The sequence below is a fragment of the Rhinolophus sinicus genome, chromosome 3 (assembly GCF_057876585.1).
Source record: "Rhinolophus sinicus isolate RSI-liver-muscle chromosome 3, RSI-T2T, whole genome shotgun sequence".
In the NCBI taxonomy this organism is placed as follows: Eukaryota; Metazoa; Chordata; class Mammalia; order Chiroptera; family Rhinolophidae; genus Rhinolophus; species Rhinolophus sinicus.
In genome coordinates this window covers 27,103,201-27,120,191 of record NC_142503.1, presented here as the reverse complement: position 1 = coordinate 27,120,191, position 16,991 = coordinate 27,103,201, and the positions used below count along the sequence as shown (strand labels likewise).

General features: G+C 41.7%; 1 protein-coding gene across 2 annotated transcripts; it reads right to left on the bottom strand.

Annotated features, from left to right (window-relative positions):
- Positions 1 to 1,614: 1,614 nt before the first annotated feature.
- PTGER4 (prostaglandin E receptor 4) lies at positions 1,615 to 15,110 on the bottom strand. Of its 2 annotated transcripts, none has more exons than XM_019737308.3 (3): positions 14,535 to 15,110; positions 13,180 to 14,092; positions 1,615 to 3,573 (listed from the first exon to the last, which is right to left on the bottom strand). In XM_019737308.3, exons 2-3 carry the CDS (start codon positions 14,047 to 14,049, stop codon positions 2,983 to 2,985), a joined length of 1,461 nt encoding a protein of 486 aa, XP_019592867.1. In that variant the 5' UTR covers positions 14,050 to 14,092; positions 14,535 to 15,110; the 3' UTR covers positions 1,615 to 2,982. The 2 variants fall into 2 exon arrangements, with proteins under 2 accessions (XP_019592867.1, XP_019592869.1); XM_019737310.3 differs by having other exon boundaries at positions 14,610 to 15,110.
- Between the last annotated feature and the right edge of the window lie 1,881 nt (positions 15,111 to 16,991).

Genomic DNA, 16,991 nt, shown 5'->3' with positions numbered 1-16,991 from the left:
AAAAATTAAACATAGTTATCATTATGATCCAGCAATTTCACTGCCAGGTATATAGAGAATTGAAAACGTGTTTACACAAAAACTTGTACATAAATACTACTATCTGCATTATTAACAGCCAAAAAGTGGAAACAACCCATCAACCGAAGCCTAAACAAAATGTGGTATATCTAGACAGTGAGATATTCACCTATAAAGAAGGAATGAAGTCCTGATTCATGGCTACAACATGGATGAACTCTGAAAATATGCTAAGCGAAAAAAGCCAGACAGCGAAGGCCACACATTGTCTGACTGGAGTGAATGCAAATGGGTATGTGGCTTCTTTCTGGCATGAGGAATGTGTTCTGGAATTAGCAGTGATGGTTGCATTCTGTGAACATACGAAAATAATTTACAGGATAAGTTTTATAATATGTGAATTATATTTCAATTAAAAAAAAGAATAAGCCGGAATCAGTGTTCTGGATGGTGAACCTGAAGTAAAGGATGAGTGAGATTTTGCCCTGAGCATTAGTAATGCTAATTTGTGAACGAGGCTTTTGTTTTTCCCCCATGAACATGGGTGATGAACGTTATATTTATGTTTATATATATATATATACACACACACATGTATATGTATATACTGCTTCCCCGAAAATAAGACCTAGTCGGACAATCAGCTATAATGCGTCTTTTGAGAGCAAAAGTTAATATAAGACCTGGTATTTATTATATTATTTATTATTATTATACCCGGTCTTATAGTAAAATAAGACCAGGTCTCATATTAAGTTTTGCTCCAAAAGATGCATTAGAGCTGATTGTCTGGCTAGGTCTGATTTTTGGGGAAACATGGTTTTATATATATATATATATATATATATATATATATATATATATATATATATATATATATGTAAATCTAGGTATTGTCTCATTGTTGGTATACATGGGAGAAAAACAAAAATCAGTCACAGTAAAATATTCTCTAAAAATATTATTTCTTAGGCATTGGTTAGCAAAAATTGGGGAAAAAGAACTATTTCTATTAGTGAGATAGAACATTGTAGAAGTTTGAGCCAGATGCTTGTTTTCTGAGCTATCCCTACCTCTGCTGAGAATCACTGTTCCATCAGGTCTGTGAAAATGACAATTATGTTTTTCTGACATCATCCAAAAATCTCTTTAAAAACTTGTGAACAGCACATTATGACCTCGCTCCTGGGGATACACTGCTACTCGAAGTGTAGCCTCACATTGGCAGTGTCAGCATCGTCTAGGAGCTTTTTAGAAATGTATACACCCCCTCATCCCAGACCTACTGAATCAGAAAGTTTGTGTTTTAGAGCTCTCCAGGTAACACGTTTGAGAAGCACTGATCTAGAGAACTTATTAGCAGGAAGCACTAGTGTCTTCCCCACCATCCATATAAACCAGTGATTTTGAGTATGGCTTTCACGCAGATCGTGGTTTCTGAATACCATTTTCACTAAGTGGATCCAAGGCTTTGTACCACATTCCTGCAACTTTTCTCTAAATTTCACATTTCAAAATAAAAATTTTTAAATATTCCAATTGAAAAAGAGAACAGAAGATGACTTGAACAAAAATCACACAGTTCTCCAAAACTGAGGATATGGAACTCAGATTGAGTGTATTTATTTATTATAATCTCCAAAATAATTTCAGTTGGTACAATTGCTTCTTAAAACCATATCACTATCAGGCTCAGAATTTCACAACCAGGCAATTCACAAAAACACTTTAAGCAACAAAACATGCTTAATATTTCTTTGAGAAAGTTTCCTCCAAATGTGTGTACAGCATTATTGGGTGTGACACAAAACTGTTAGAAGGTGACCTTTATGTGCCCAGGTTCTGCACCCCTTATCTTAGACTCTACGTCTGTGAAAGGCTAATTTAACCAATCCTCTCACAGCTCAAAGTAAAGGCCGTTATGGTGCAATCTGTCTTCCTCTTAAATTTTAAAGGATATTCTGTATCATTCCTTAGGAAAGTAAAACTATGCACAATTTCAGGGAGAAAACAAGCTGCTTAGACTTTTAATTTTTCTATTGTACACTTCAACTATGGGTTATTCATTAGACTTTTTAAAATTTGTTACATTTTAAAAAGTGCCAGTTCATGGGGACAAAAGTAGAAAACATTTGCCAGCAGGTTAGATTCTCCTGAAATCAGTTTTCTGGATAAATACATGTAGCCATCTCTAAAAAATTTTCACTGTGCGTTACACATAGTTTGGTAAGAACATCAGTATTTTGGACTGTAATTTTCATGTCTTAAAAGCTATTTTTCTTTATTCTTTTAATAGTGCTAAACTCTTTTTAAAAAAATCTATATCCATTTTATACATATGAGTGTCACTGTGAATGTTCAACACCTTGGCCTGAACTTGTGTGTGAAAAAAATCTAACACCTGCAACTTCATTCAGCTGGTTATACTGGGAGGAGAGGGGTTAGCATAATTTTATTATACCTTGTATTAACAATAAACCTTCTCACAGAGAAGAAAATACTTTAAATACCTTAAATCATATTTACAACAATAAAATTCACATTTCATGCTTTAGTGAGACACTTAAATCATCCATAAGATAGTCCTCATAGTTTATTGAACTAGAGCCCTTCCATACCTGGCCTTCTGCTGTGTGCCAGATATAAAGCCCGTTATGGTATGAAAACAGCAAAACTTCTGCCATCCTCCTGTCAAGTAGAAAACTGAAGGTAGATCTTCCCAGCGATCAAGTTGTGACTAAAATCCTGTGTCACAGAGAGCTGGCAACCAACGTGTTTCAGACCTCAGGAGACATGTGAATCAACTTGATTGTTTGAAAAGTGCTCAAAAACCAGATGTTCTCTAATGTGAGTCATAGGACAAAAGGAGCCCTTCTGAGCACAGCTAAACACGTCACTAATGTGTCTATTGCACAGGAGTGTAAGCTTCCAGAAACAGTGCTGCAGTTCTTTCCTTAGCTACTATATACATTTTTCTGATAAGTTCAGTGTTTCATTGGGAAATGTGACTTGCAGGGAGCTCCCCTTTGGGGCAGGCCCGGCCCTGCTACTCCCTGCAACCTCGTCCACCAGTAAGACACTCTCCGAGTCCTGCCCCTGTGAGGAGTCCGAGGTCTCAGAGATTCTCAAAGTCCTCAGGGAGGTGGTATCTGCTTGAGACAGGCTCATGCCAGGCACACCTGGAAGCAAATTCCTGCCTCCGAGGCTATTTTCGCTGAGGTCTGGCGTGTAAAGGAGGGTCTGAGATGTGCTGCTGATCTCCTTCAGTTCCCGGGACAGGAAGGAGCGAGAGTGGCCGGATATAGCAGAGGAAGTCCTCCTGCTGTCCGAGCAGTGCTGTCCTGGACTATCTCTGTGGGACCCACCGATGCGGCAGAAAAGGCATTTGATCTTCTCGATGGCTTTACTGAGCACTGTCTTCCGCAGGAGGATATATATCCAGGGGTCCAGGATGGGGTTCACAGCAGCGATGCGGATGGCCTGCAAATCGGGATTTTTGCTGATTTCTCGCACTAAATTTGGCTGGTACAACTGGTTGATGAACACTCGGACCTGCGTAAATGAGATGCCCACAATTAGATTTTACCACTAGACAACTGGGGAAACATTTGCACGCAATGTCTAACTTAGCAACATTTGGTAACTGCCCTCTTTTCTGGTAATAAGTGTCACACAAAAAAAGCAGCAGAAGCCGCAGAAAAACCGCTGATGGTACAATCACATTTATGTTTTGAGTTAGTATAACTTTAAATTTTGGTAACTTATGAATATCTTTCCTAGATCAAAGACGGCATATAAAAATGCAATGTGTGTACAGGTAACATATGCATCAAGTTCCCCTGAGAAGCATTTTATTAACTTCATTTCTGTGAGTGCTTTTAAGGTTTTGTAATTCTAATGAAGTATCAATTTTTTTCCCATAGCCATTGATTTCCCTTATCCTAGTTGCCATTATATATATTTAAATGAAACTCGTTTTGTTAAGTCAACTAACCATCGAGTCATCACAGACAAGCCCAGAGATTCCTTTATTTTAGAGACTAGGAAGAATATACTGGAAACTTTTAAACCAACATCTGAATCTCCTATGATCCAGAATGACCAGAGAAGTTTTTATTTTCTCTCTGAGTCTGTTCCCCAGCGATAATCATCATCTAGTGTTATCAACTCTTCCTTCAAAAACCTGTCCCAGTCTTCTCCCTCTAATTGCATTTCTCATCTGGATTATTGTATCAGCCGGGAAACTAAGTTTCCCACCTCCAATTCCTCTCCTTTCCAGTCTATCTTCCAAACTGCCACAAGATTATTTCTTAAATGCAGATCTGATTATGCTACTCAGCTGCTAAACCTTCAATTGAAGGCTCCTTGCTGCTTTTCAACTGTATTTTTGCTTAACAGCTGCCACTCAGTGACTCCATCCTGAAACTCCAATCAGAATCAACTCCTCCCTTGTGCTTGTATAGCATTTGAGCCAGTAAATAGCCAAGTGCTAAAGGAGCATTCTGGACATACCAGCAGGAATGACAGCTCCTTCTAGTGCAGTCTGACCTATTGAAGGCAAGAGGCACATCTGCCAGCCCACTACCGGCCAGGTATGGCTTCAATGAAGTAAACAGAAGGAGACCCTAACAACTTGTTTGCTATTTTGGAGTCTTATTTTTGGCAGTTAAAAATATTTGCTCACTCACATTTTTGCATGCATGTAATCATTTAACAGTAAGCATTTACTGTGTTAGGCATTATGCTAGCTTCTGGGCACAGAGTTCCATTAAGTGCCATAAACTTCTTGAGGGCAGTGAGTAACCTATAGTGTAGAAGACAGGAAGGTAGACCAACTATTGCTGGGGTGATAGGAAATGAAATGGGAGAGGTATGTACTCAGAGGGCACAGCTACTCCGGACCTGAATGGGAGCGCATCAGAAGATGCTTCCCCGGGGAGAGGAAGCTTGCACTGAATTTCTGTTTTTGAATTAGTGCACTGAGTTTTGATGGATGAGTGGGAGTTTGTTAAATTTAGAAGGAAGGCTATAACATTTCAAGTAGAGCTAATTTCATGTCCAGTCATGAAAGAATGAAATGATATGCCAACTTCTGGGAACTTCAAATGATTCAATGGAGACCATGAATTTGTGTAAACTTAAGGAAGAGTATCATTTTATCCACGAGAGAAAAAAGCACTCTGTTAAATGCACACTCTCAACTTTACCCTTAAAGAGATCTCTTTTTTATAAAAAAAAAGTTTTGCAGCTATGTATGGCAATGGATGGTAACTACACTTATTGTGATCACATCACAATATATACAAATATAGAATCACTATGTTGTACGTCTGAAAGTAATGTCAATTATATCTCAATAAAAACATATATATTTATAAATTACTCTTATCTAAGGTATTATTATTATTAGTCTAGCTCTTCTAATTCCACTAGGACCTTTTACATAAAAATCTCACCTGTAATTCATAAGAAAATAGTGGTTTTACGATAATTACCACCTGTCTTTAGTAATTATTTAATAATTATTACTTGCCTTTGGTACTTATTTTAGGTGAGGGAGAAGAGGCGAGTCTCAGCCCAGGAAGATGCATCAAAACCATAAAAAGGAGGGAGAACTCACAAAAGCAGAGCTGGAACCATTTAACTAGGGGTGGATATCTCTAACTTTAACAAGACTTGAGGAGATTGCTACCTTCCCTAACAGTATAATTATAATATTCACGGTGTATGAATCATTAAGAAAGAGTAGGGATCTTTTGGAAATATTTATACCATCTGGATAAAAGGAGAAAGTTTAAAACGTTTAAAGAAATTTCATTAATCTGTAAAACTCAACTCATATGAAACTTACTCCTAGATGATGCTAGATCAATGAGATGTCACTGTGTATCTATTTCTTCCGTAACTGGAATTTAGACCTTCATCAGGTACAGGTCCACAATCAAGAAATTGTTATTGTTGTCCACTTGCTGTTCTTTTGTTGTTATTCCTTGGTTTTTTGTTGCAAACCGTGACCTAAAGTGATTTTGGCAGCAAAGCCTAAACTGACGAGATTATGAGGCTATTATAGTTCTGTTGATTCCACTTGGTATGAATATTCCTATGTTTTGCTCCAGAGGTACTGTCTCAGTTCTGATGTAGATATTACATTGTTATACAATATGTTATTAAATTACTTTTCTAAAACCCAAAAATTTCAGAATTCTAAAACACATCTGGTCCTAAATATTTTGGATAAGGGATTATGGTCTTGTAAATCTCATAGAATAAAATGATGAAGTGGGTCTAACTTAGATGAAATTAATACTTTGATCTTTGGAAAACCGCTAAATAAAAATTAAACTAGAGTGAACGAGAGTATATGATGACTTCTCTTAAAATACTTTTAGAAACTCTGCTGGGATAAATGATACTATCAAAAATAAGCAGGACTGATTTTCTCGCTTTACAAAATCTAGTGAAACAAAGCTGCTTGGTTTCTTCCTACCATAATATTTATCGAGGTTCTCACCTGCTCCTGGGCACTGAGAGATTAATTTCCTTTAGGTCTATGGGCCTCTTCTCAGATGACAGGTTGTGAGGAACTTATCAAGCAAGGTTCCCCACTCTGTTGGTGGCCAACTAGTCTGGGCCCCAGGTCTCCAGATTACCTCTATGTTGGCTGGCTTTCTGTTTAACAGTTATTTCCCAGCAATGGGATAATTGGTGAAAAGCACGAGGCTGACATTTTACTCATATCACATACTATGTTTCGAAGGATAAAAGAAATGATGGATTAAATCTGTTATTATCAGGTCCTCTGTGTGTGTGTACTAGGCTCGAGAAACAGCGGGGTTTGTGTGAACTTGAGACTTGCAGCCACTAGGTGGCAGTGTTGCGCCACTTGCGACTTTTTGGTTCCCCAGAAAAGGCCCACAGCCCTCATCTCTAAGACCCTCGTTTAGAACAGAATCTTGGTTAAGTCTGAACTTAGCATTTCTGATGTTTTTTTAACACTTACATGTTTTGTTGCTGGTTGTTTCTCCCACCACTATCTCAAAGAAAACATGGTTACTACTGAAAGGAGGAAAAGTTTTGAACAGTTAAAATGGATATAAAAGGAATGAAATTTGTAGCTATTTAAAGGAATGTATTAGGGGGTAGCATTTTATTTTTTAAATTCCTACGACCTTTTAGAAAAGTCACAGTGTTATAAAAAAAAATTAATAATGGGCTTTCATAATCAAAGATGATGGCAGGCAAGGGAAGAATGATCTCTGAGCCTCACTTCATCCACGGCAGTAATTAATTTTGACTCCTGTAGAAGGCAATGATAGGAAGCCCTATTTTATTAATTAATTGATGGGGAAAGGTATACAAATTTATTAATATGTTTTACATGCATAAAAGTTCACAAAACAGTAACTGAAAGAGCAGACTTATGAGTCTATCTATATACCCTTCTCAACAAAGAAGAGAGGGTTTGAGCTTCAAGGGAGGTCAATTGTGGGAACATAACTAGGAAATACATGGGAGACCTAAGGGCAGATAAGAGTTATTTATTTTTTAGTAAGATTTATGCAGGCTCATCTTGGTACTGGTTCTGTCTCTCATGATAAGGGTCACTCTCCTTCCTCCTCCTGGTCCAGGGGAGGGAGAGAGGAAAGTTAGGCGATGTTCACAAGGGGAAATTTATGCTCTGCTTTTAGGCAGATAAAGGCAGAGAACCAAAGAAGCCCTATTTTAGAGTTCCATGGTGGGGTTTGGGGAGCTTACAATGAACACAAGCCACTGAGCCTAGTTGCTTCATGTTGTTTCAGTAACGGGGACGTTCACAGGGTGGCAAAAAGATGAGTAGGAAAAGCAAAATCCGAAACTCAGGCAAAAACACAATCAAAAGTTGGTTAAATTATTTGAAAAGAATCAAGGCGAATGAGCTTGCATTTGAAGCATGTTTTCAATGGAGAGTGACTTGAAGTGGAAGGAAAAAAAAGACAAAAATGAACAAAAGCTCCACGCAGTTAGTAATGTTTGAAAATACAGCAATCTCTGTCTCACTTTACAGGCTACTTGATTTGCTCTTCCCAAAAGGCAAAACCCTGGATTGTGAGGGAAATATGCACAGCAGCACTTCAATATCATATGGGTGGGCGAAAGCACTTTCTGGAATTCTTGTCCAACAGGCCCTATATTTTACACAAGTAAACATGTTCAGGCAGTTTACAGTGTTGGAAGAGTGTGCTGCTGATAAAACAGAACCTCTGTGTCGGGGAAAACACCATAAAAAAATTCACTGAGTACAAACAACAAATATAATCTATTGCAATTTTAGAAGTCAGTCTATATTTTAGTAGCTGCAGATTTATGCTTGTGGTTTATTGTTAATATTGGCATACATTACAATCTTCTCAACTTCTTGAGGATGACTAGAGATTAGGGTGCAGACGCATAGGAACGTAACTTGGAGAAAATATGATAAATTCAACAGAAGATGTGATGACAGCAAAGCTATACACTGTAGACACCCAAGCTTTGGAATCAAACCAACTTCTATTCAGATGCTGCTTCTGCTCCTTATTACATATTTGTTGGCTGTCGTCACTTTTTGGTAACCCATATGTAGAAACTTGGCCACTGTGGAACATATCAGTAATTTGAAAACCACAGCTTAGAGGTAGCTTTGGGGGACAGTTAATGTCATGGTATCAGACACATGCACTTCCTGTTTAACCTGTTGGCAGGGAATGGTTAACTGGAAAACAATGATTACATTTTGATTAGACTGATTTTCAGTAACTGACTGTCAAGGTAGAAATGCTTTCCAACAAATGGGAAGATCCTGTAATTGGATTTGTGTGTGTATGCTACTTGTTCTGTTTCAAGCACATAAAAGGAATTATCTGTGTGTGCTCAGTTATCTGACTTGGGAAGAGTCCCAAATTGACACAGCTGTTACTAGAAATTCTTACCACTTTTTTTTTTTTTTTTTTTAGTGACAAAAAAATATATATCTTTAAGTAAAGGATAGTGGAGTTCTTGACTGGGTGGTTCGAGCTCGGTTCTCCTTCCTTCTGGGTCACTAACTGGCCAGTTATTGCAGGCAAGTTACTTAATCTCTACAGGTCAGTCTCTACATTGAAAATCTATTTCTGAAGTTTTTGTTTTGTTTTTTTTTTTTAACTCTAACTTTCAACATTCTACTAGGAGACTGTAAGAATCACTTCAGCTCTGGGGAAAAGAAATCTTGTTAGTAGATAGTAGTTCAATAAAACCAAGCCTTGGCAGGTCAGCAACGCATGGTGAAAAGAGCATTAGACTAGGACTCACCCACAGCCACCCGGTAAGTTGCATAATAATATAAATTCTTCATTTGCAGTTGAGGGAATTGAAGTGCAGAAAGAGTGAAACTATTGGCCAGCCCTATTGACTCCTGACAGCTTTTTTCAATGAGGTACCCCCCCATGTGGAGACACCTTACTTTTATGTTAGCCTGCAGTTTTCAAGGTACTATTAATAGGTCTGCAATTTTGTGTTATGACTAAAAAACTGCTTTTAGCAATTGCTATTTTTTAAACTTAGCCAAATTTATTTGAAAAATAATCAAATCCTTCAGGGTCTGCTGTAATAGTACCCAAAGTATGACATTACTCTTGTTATCTATAGATATGATTTCTACTCATCTGAAATCCCATCAGCTGTTTTTATGACTCCACTTCCAGTTGCCTGCAGTAAACCAAAGTGTATCTATTTATGCAGTTTTCATCTGCCCTAATAAACCTTTGCTGATCCAATACTGGTGAAGGATTTATACAATTAGTTTATGGTAAGCAACCAAATAAACATTCACAGGAAGCTATTTTCCTAAAGACCTAAGTTTCAGGCAGAAGATTAATCAAATTGGCCGTTCTACCCCTAACAGAGATGAACACTTGTTACTTCAGAGTAAGAAAAAAAGAAAATAAAAGAAACAAGTAAGCAATAAACACAGCCAGGTTTGCAGGGGTGGGGGGGTTGGGGGGGTGGGGGGTTGGGGGGGAGGGAGGGGAGAAGGGGGGATGCCTTTCCAAATCTTACAGTTAACTGTTTGGACCTGAGGCAAAAGATTTGCTTATAATTGTTATTTTAACATTAGTAATGGCAAACTTAGGCACCAGAAGTTGATCTAGCTACAGAATTTAATGCCGAACCTTATGAGGCTGTCGTGCTTGCATATTTCTAAAAAATGCAATCCCTTTTATTTATCTTAAGTGTATACTCTTTCATTTCTTCAGCTTCTTCCATATTTAAAAAAAATCCAGAGGTTGGATATAAACAGAAGAATAGACAAAATGACAAGAACCACTGTCCCACTAAATCTTGTAAAATGATCCTTGTAGATTGCACTCACACCTTCTCTGTTCATTGATTACAACTCCCTTTATAAAATTTTGCAAGTTCAGCACAGTTCCTTGTATCCACAACTAATTTCCCAACCTTTCTCAAATTTCCATTCCAAGCTCTATTTGAGAAACATATGTATGTTGGATAACAAATTAAAATTTACTTCTGCTAAACTCAATTATCAACTGCTCTTTAAGAGCCACTGTAGTTTTTCCTTCTCTGGTGTCCAAAAGACAAAAACTGGGCTTTTTTTGGTCTTTTTTGGGACTGCCTGCTTTCCTTATATATTCTATCAAGCTTTCTGAAATTCCAAGTAAACTATATTTGCTCTATTAGCCTTCCTAATCCTTTTAAATGCGTCGAAGGGTTTGATTTTCCTCAAATAGGATTAGCAGCCAACTTGATAAAGTTAAGAAAAGAGATGCTTCATTCGTTTTCTTGGAACTGAAGATAGGTCCGACTGTTTTAAATGTCAGAGTTCAGAAACTTTAAGCCTAAATTACAATAGGAATATGAGAAACATGAAAATCCAAGAGAGTTGTAAGAGGAAGCCAAGGAAGACTATAGTTGTGGATTAAGTTTCCCTTTTAATTCTTTCACTAATTACTAAACTGTGGGTGGATGGATAGTATAATGAGTTCATTGCATATCATTAATTTACAACTCAGTTGATTCTGAAATTAGGTTTTGGAAGCCAAAACTAAAGGCTAAAAACTGAAGCTATTACTACTTGTATGATTCCTTATTACTTACAAAGGTATATTAGAGCTTCACTCTGTGATTAGTTCTTAACTGAGCCAATTTTTAATTTTCAGGGTAAAATTACTTACTATCCACTACATGTTATGGACTTTATATAGAATGGACAGTATTTGTTAGTTAAAATATGGTTAATTTGCAAACCACAAATATAGCTCGTATAATTTCTTGCCTCTAACTTCTCCAATAATTTCAAAGGCTTTTTGATAAATGACCCTGCACCACAGAGCCAGGTCTGCCACTTCAGCCAATAAGATGAATTATGCATTTTATGCCTCTCTAGATGCTGGAAGAAAACAATTCATCTGTGACTGTATAATCAATAGCTTCACATGCTTACCTCCAACTACAACACATTTAAAAAGTACGTGCGTGTTGCTAACCTTCCAGTTCTAATTCCTCTGTTCTTTAAAGTGGATATTCTGTAAATAACAACCACTCACTTTGTCATTTATGGTTCTGTAAAACATAAGGCAGAGGCCAGACAGAGAAGGGAGCCCTAGCAGGAGCTGTGTCATCTCTTCCAAAATCTCACTTTATTCTGAGTTGCCATTACACATAGTAAAATATATTTATGTGGCTCAAGTGTGACTTAACTCTGTAAATTATATTGGGTCCTGGAATGGTTTAGAGGCCCTTCTGGCCAATTATATTTACTTCTGTTTATACAAATTGGCAAGAAGCTACTGTATGCTGGCTCTCAGCCACCTCTAAGTTCCTTCCATGTACAGTCACTCTTATCAGAAATATAATACTTTTATATTAAATATCCCTGGACAGTACTAATAAGGGAAAGAAAGGAATAATAGACCATTACATTTATTTTCTCTTGCTCCCAATCAGCATAAGAAAGAAGTCATCTCTTGAGTTGGTAATTTAGAATTTCCAGGAATGCAGTGTTTTGAGAGATGAAAAAACTCAGAACTAGTTGCTTTTAAGAGATACTCTAAAGTATTCTGCATCTGCCCATTGGTTTCTGGTGCATTCCATTTTAATGACAAGCAAAGTGGAGAACTAGATAGGCTTTCAGCCTTACTGCTTATACAACATTTTAAAAGTTAATCCAGACACAATTTTAAAAGAAGGTGATGTCCTAAAAATGAAGTGTACCAAAACTCAAACACACACACTGTACAAAAGCCAAAATTAGAATCATTCTAGAAGGGAGACATGATGTAATACTACAGGGTTTGGAGGCAGAGAAGTCTGTTTCATCACAAGACACAGAGTTTGGACTGCACTTCTCAGTTGTTGAGAATTCATATTCAATAACCCATGTCCATCAGCCTGCCCTTAATAGCACCCCTGAGAAACTTTGCTTTTCTGGTCACTACAGAGAAGGAAGCAGCCTGAGTCTGGGCCATGCCCTGTTTTGGAACTGTAACCCATACCTACAGTGAGATGTTCTCCCAGTCACACCATGGTAAAGAACAGGGAATCTAGCTCCACAGTGTAGTTGTGTTAGATTATTTTAAGCAAGTCACTTCCTATGGAAAGTGAGGGTGTTAGACTAAAAAGCATTTAATATGTCTTCTAGCTCTAAATTCTATATAATCCAAACCCCCAAATCCTACATAAATCAAAACACCCCAAATCCTACTGCTGGAAGGAATGATGTACACCAAAAGACATCACCACCCCTGACGTTTTAAATTCTGCTGTTCACAGTGTGGAGGATGGGCTAAGTCACACTGCAGCGGTTTCCCCTCCACATCTGACAGAAAGGCAGGAGTTCCCGGAAGGCTCAAGGCCCTTGTCAGGCAGCAAGGGGTAGGGACTGTCCCGGGACTGAAAGGAAACTGGGCTTTCGGGGAAAGAAATTCGGGGGCGTAGGGGAAATGCACCCGCTACGTCTCGTTAGGGAGGCGACCTGAAAGGAGATTCGGTCAGCTCTGAGAAGCCGAGAGTGGCGATCTCAGCCAGGACCAGGAGGAGACACCTGGAGGAGACGCCCACTACCAAGGCATGAGAGGGAAAGCGGGGAGCCGGAGCCACAGGAGGGAGGTGGATGCGGGAGAAGGGCCGAGTGGGGCCACTCACCACCAGCGGGATGGAGCAGATGAGCACCACCAGGGAGGTGGCGATGAGTAAGATGACCATCTGGATCTCGGCGCCCGCTATGCGGCGGAAGCTCCGGCGGCGGCGAAAGTCGCTGAGGCGCGGCAGGGCCGGGGAGGCGGCAGCCGAGTTGCCCCGGCAAGAGGCCAAGGCTAAGGCTGCGGCGGCCACCGCGTGGTGCTGCTCGGTGCCCAGCGAGGTGCGGCGCATGAACTGGCGGTGCATACGGAGCAGCGCGCCGCACACCAACACGTTGCAGAGCACGGTGGCCAGAATGAGGAAGGAGCTGAAGCCCGCGTACATGTAGGAGAAGGCGGCGTGCGCCGTCACGTTGGTGGTCCAGTCGATGAAGCACCAGGTGTCGGGGTACTGCAGCCGCGAGCTGCCGAGGCCCATGTTGGGCAGCGCGCAGAAGAGCACGTTGGACGCATAGACCGCGAAGAGCGTGAGGCCCGCCAGCCGCTTGTCCACGTAGTGGCTGTAGAAGTAGGCGTGGTTGATGGCCAGGTAGCGCTCGATACTCATGGCACAGATGATGCTGAGGCCCGACAGGCCAAAGAAGAGCAGGATGAAGGTACTGTACTCGCACAGCGCCTGGCCGCCGGGCCACTGTCCCTTCATGTACGTGGCGATGGTCACTGGGCTCACCAGCAATGTGCCCAGCAAGTCAGTGACCGCCAGCCCGCATACCAACGTGTAGAAGGTCGTCTCCTTCTGCTCCTTGCGCGATTTGCATAGAACGACGATGGCCACCACGTTGCCCACCACCCCAAAAATGAACATCACCGCCGGGATGGTCACCGAGCTGTTCGGGTTGAAGGAGGCGGACGCATTGGTCTGAGGTGTGGACATGGCGATGGCTGGTGGTACGGAGCCTTGAAATGCGAGGCTGGGTCTGGGGGTGGTAAGAGAGAGACAAAGGCGCGGTAAGAGGAAATTACGACTTGCAAGGTGTCAGACCCCCGCCCAAGAAACAATATGCTGATGAGACAAGGGGAGCAACTCGATTCTACATTAGCCACTTGCCAACTGCGGCTACCGAAATCTCCAGTTTCGGATACGTCTTGCCAGCAGTACCACTCTACTGGCTTTAGTATTTATAAGTTGATACTGCCATTCTCTCTTCCTCCCCCAAACCCAACTTCACTACCAAGATGAACAAGACGTATCTCAAGGGAAAAGTGGCTCGCTCTAATTCCCGACAGAGTCTGAGTCAAAATTCTCATTGAAAACGAATTATGAAAGACAATTTGGAGAGCGCGCTCTCTTCTCCCTGGCTCCGCTCCTGGAACACCCACCCACTGCTCTCTGCCCAGACCCCGCCAACCCCATCTCACCTGTGGGGACCGCGGCGGTGGAAGCAGCGTGAGCCCCCAGCGTCAAGCCTCAGATGCCCCGGACACTCCACTAACCTGCCTGTAGCCTCCTCCCGCGCAATGTGGAGCTTGCCAAGTCTTTGCCTTCTCAGAGCCGGGTCTCGGTGGCTACCAATTTTCTGAAACTGGAGTCAGTGTACAGCTTTCAAAACACTGGGGAACCAGAAGGGCAGTGGCATGGGTCAGTGAAGTCTGCTCTTGGATTTCTTTCGTTCTTTCTTGCTATTTTTCCGTTCCTTCCAAGAATATCCAAGCTTTGCGGAGCCCGCAAGTCCCGTCCGTGTCCGTACAGACTTCAGGTGTGCGGTCGATCGCGCAGGTGGCACTGAGCCTCAGTCCCCGGCTCGGGCCGCCCTCCTCCACAATCCTGGGCAGCGTGAGCGGCTATTGGGGTTGGCGGCTGCCGCTGAGGCCGCTTCTGGCGCCCTGTTGGCGGCTTGAGGTCCTCTGGGCCAGAGGCTCTGACCTGACACCGTTCATCTTCTTCCTCTCGGGATGCCGGGTCTCGAGCTGCGCTCTTGCCCTTGTAGCCTCTGTACAAACTTTTCTCTTGCTTCAAGTTTCCCTGGCGGAGGCGGGGACACTCTGCGCGGCCCGGACGCCCATTGGTCGGATGGGAAGGGGCGGGGCGCGCCCTCCCTCCTCTGCGCCCCGAAGTAGCTGAGCTGGAAGGGCGGGGCTCCGGGCTGTGCGGGTCCCACCGGGCCGCGTGGGGACGTTCTCCGCGGCTTCCCCGCCCTGCTCCCGCGGGAGTCGTGGAAACAGGTCCCGGCGCCTCAGGCCAAGTGGCCGCTGTAGGCAGGGAGCCTGGGAAGCCGGTGCTCTCCCGGGCACCCGCATAGCTGCTGTGAACTCGGCATCCAGGGGGGACAGCTCTGAAACCAGCATCTCTGCCTCGCTGCCTCCTGCTCCGAGTGGACTATTTCTCACACCGCCTACACGCGCGTCGCAACATCTGGGTGCTGGGAAGGGAGGTCAACTGTTTTAGGACTCCACCTTGGAGCGGCTGAGGTGTGTGTACGCGCGCGCACTCGCGGCCCCAGGAGGAGAAGCAGGGATTAGTATAGTAGGGATGGGTACAGATGTGTGTGTATGCGCGCGCAGCACCCGGGCACAAGTAGGGTGCACGCAGCGGACGGGGTGGGTGCGTGGGTACGAGGCTTGGGCAGGGGAAAAAATGAAGAAGTCATGCTCTCACGATAAATGGAGTTAGTTGGCAGTGCCCAGGCTGTGCAGCGCTCTATAGGGCAGCCCCAGGCAAAACAAACAAACAAACCCCAGCAACCTCTCTCCGTAGGCCGGTCGTCTGTATCACATGGGAGAGTTAGTGAGCGTGGGACAGCTGCCTGTCTAAGCGCTTAGACTTTCCCCTCCTGGGGACTTCTCCGCCCAGTAGGGACGGTTAAACTAAGCTCTGTGCCTTAGTGCTTGTCACATTAGACACCTTCACCATGAATCCTTTGAAAGGCTCATGCGGGGTGAGACAGGGATTTGAAAGTCATGCGTGTAAAGGAATTCTCCCGTCATTACCTCCATGATTAACTCTTGGAAAAGCCCATTTGCTTTATCTTTTTTCTTTGAATTATAGTTTGACTTCTTTTGTGGTGGGAACAGTTTTTCTGTATACCCATTATTCACTCCTTTCTGCTATATTTCCTAAAATCAGAACTGAAAACAGACAAAGAAGATTGTAAAACTTTATGGTGTAATTATAACTGCTTCACCATTTTTTTTTTAAAACCTTAAAGTGAGACTGGTGTGGGCCTTCATACAGTTTAAATTCCTGGAAAAACACACATTTGTTAGCCAATGTAAAAAGAATTGATGGCGATTGGTCCTTTTCTCGGGGTCTTTTCTTAATCACCACTATAACAACTTCTGTTGCCTATGCTTCCTTTGAGTAGTAATGTCGAGGATGGGGATCGTGTCAGCACTGAAAACAAATCAACTCTAGAAACAGGAAACTGTACACTCTACCCCCGCCCTCCCCCGTTCTTCCCTAACCACATTGCATCACTGTCCCCTGTCAGGTGGTTGTCAGTAAATATATGAAGGGGAGGTGGGAAGTTCCACCTATACTCATTTTCTGCTAATAAAAATATTTTTCCAGTTTTCGTTCTATTTGAAGTTCCTAAAATGGAGAACAATTAGGATTGGTACATATTTTAATATAAAATAAAGAGTATGTTAAACATAAAAACTGAGTCACACTGCTGAGATAATTACATAATAATCTGCGATAGTGTATATTACAGGCTTTAGCATGTTATTGATAAATTGTGCTTGTTATTAACGGTGTTTTTCTTACCAGTCCTTTAAATGTTCTTTCCGCAGTAGCTTTAGGAAGATAAAAATAAATAAGCATCCAGGACACAAGACTAAAACAATATAATGAGGTTTAGCTGTATCCTCTTTTGG

Excerpts from the sequence above, each read along its gene's own strand:
- PTGER4 (XM_019737308.3), bottom strand. The coding sequence starts at position 14,049 with ATGTCCACACCTCAGACCAATGCGTCCGCCTCCTTCAACCCGAACAGC. Across the intron at positions 3,574-13,179 it reads TCTGCTCCATCCCGCTGGTG|GTCCGAGTGTTCATCAACCA; the intron begins GTGAGTGGCCCC and ends TCATTTACGCAG.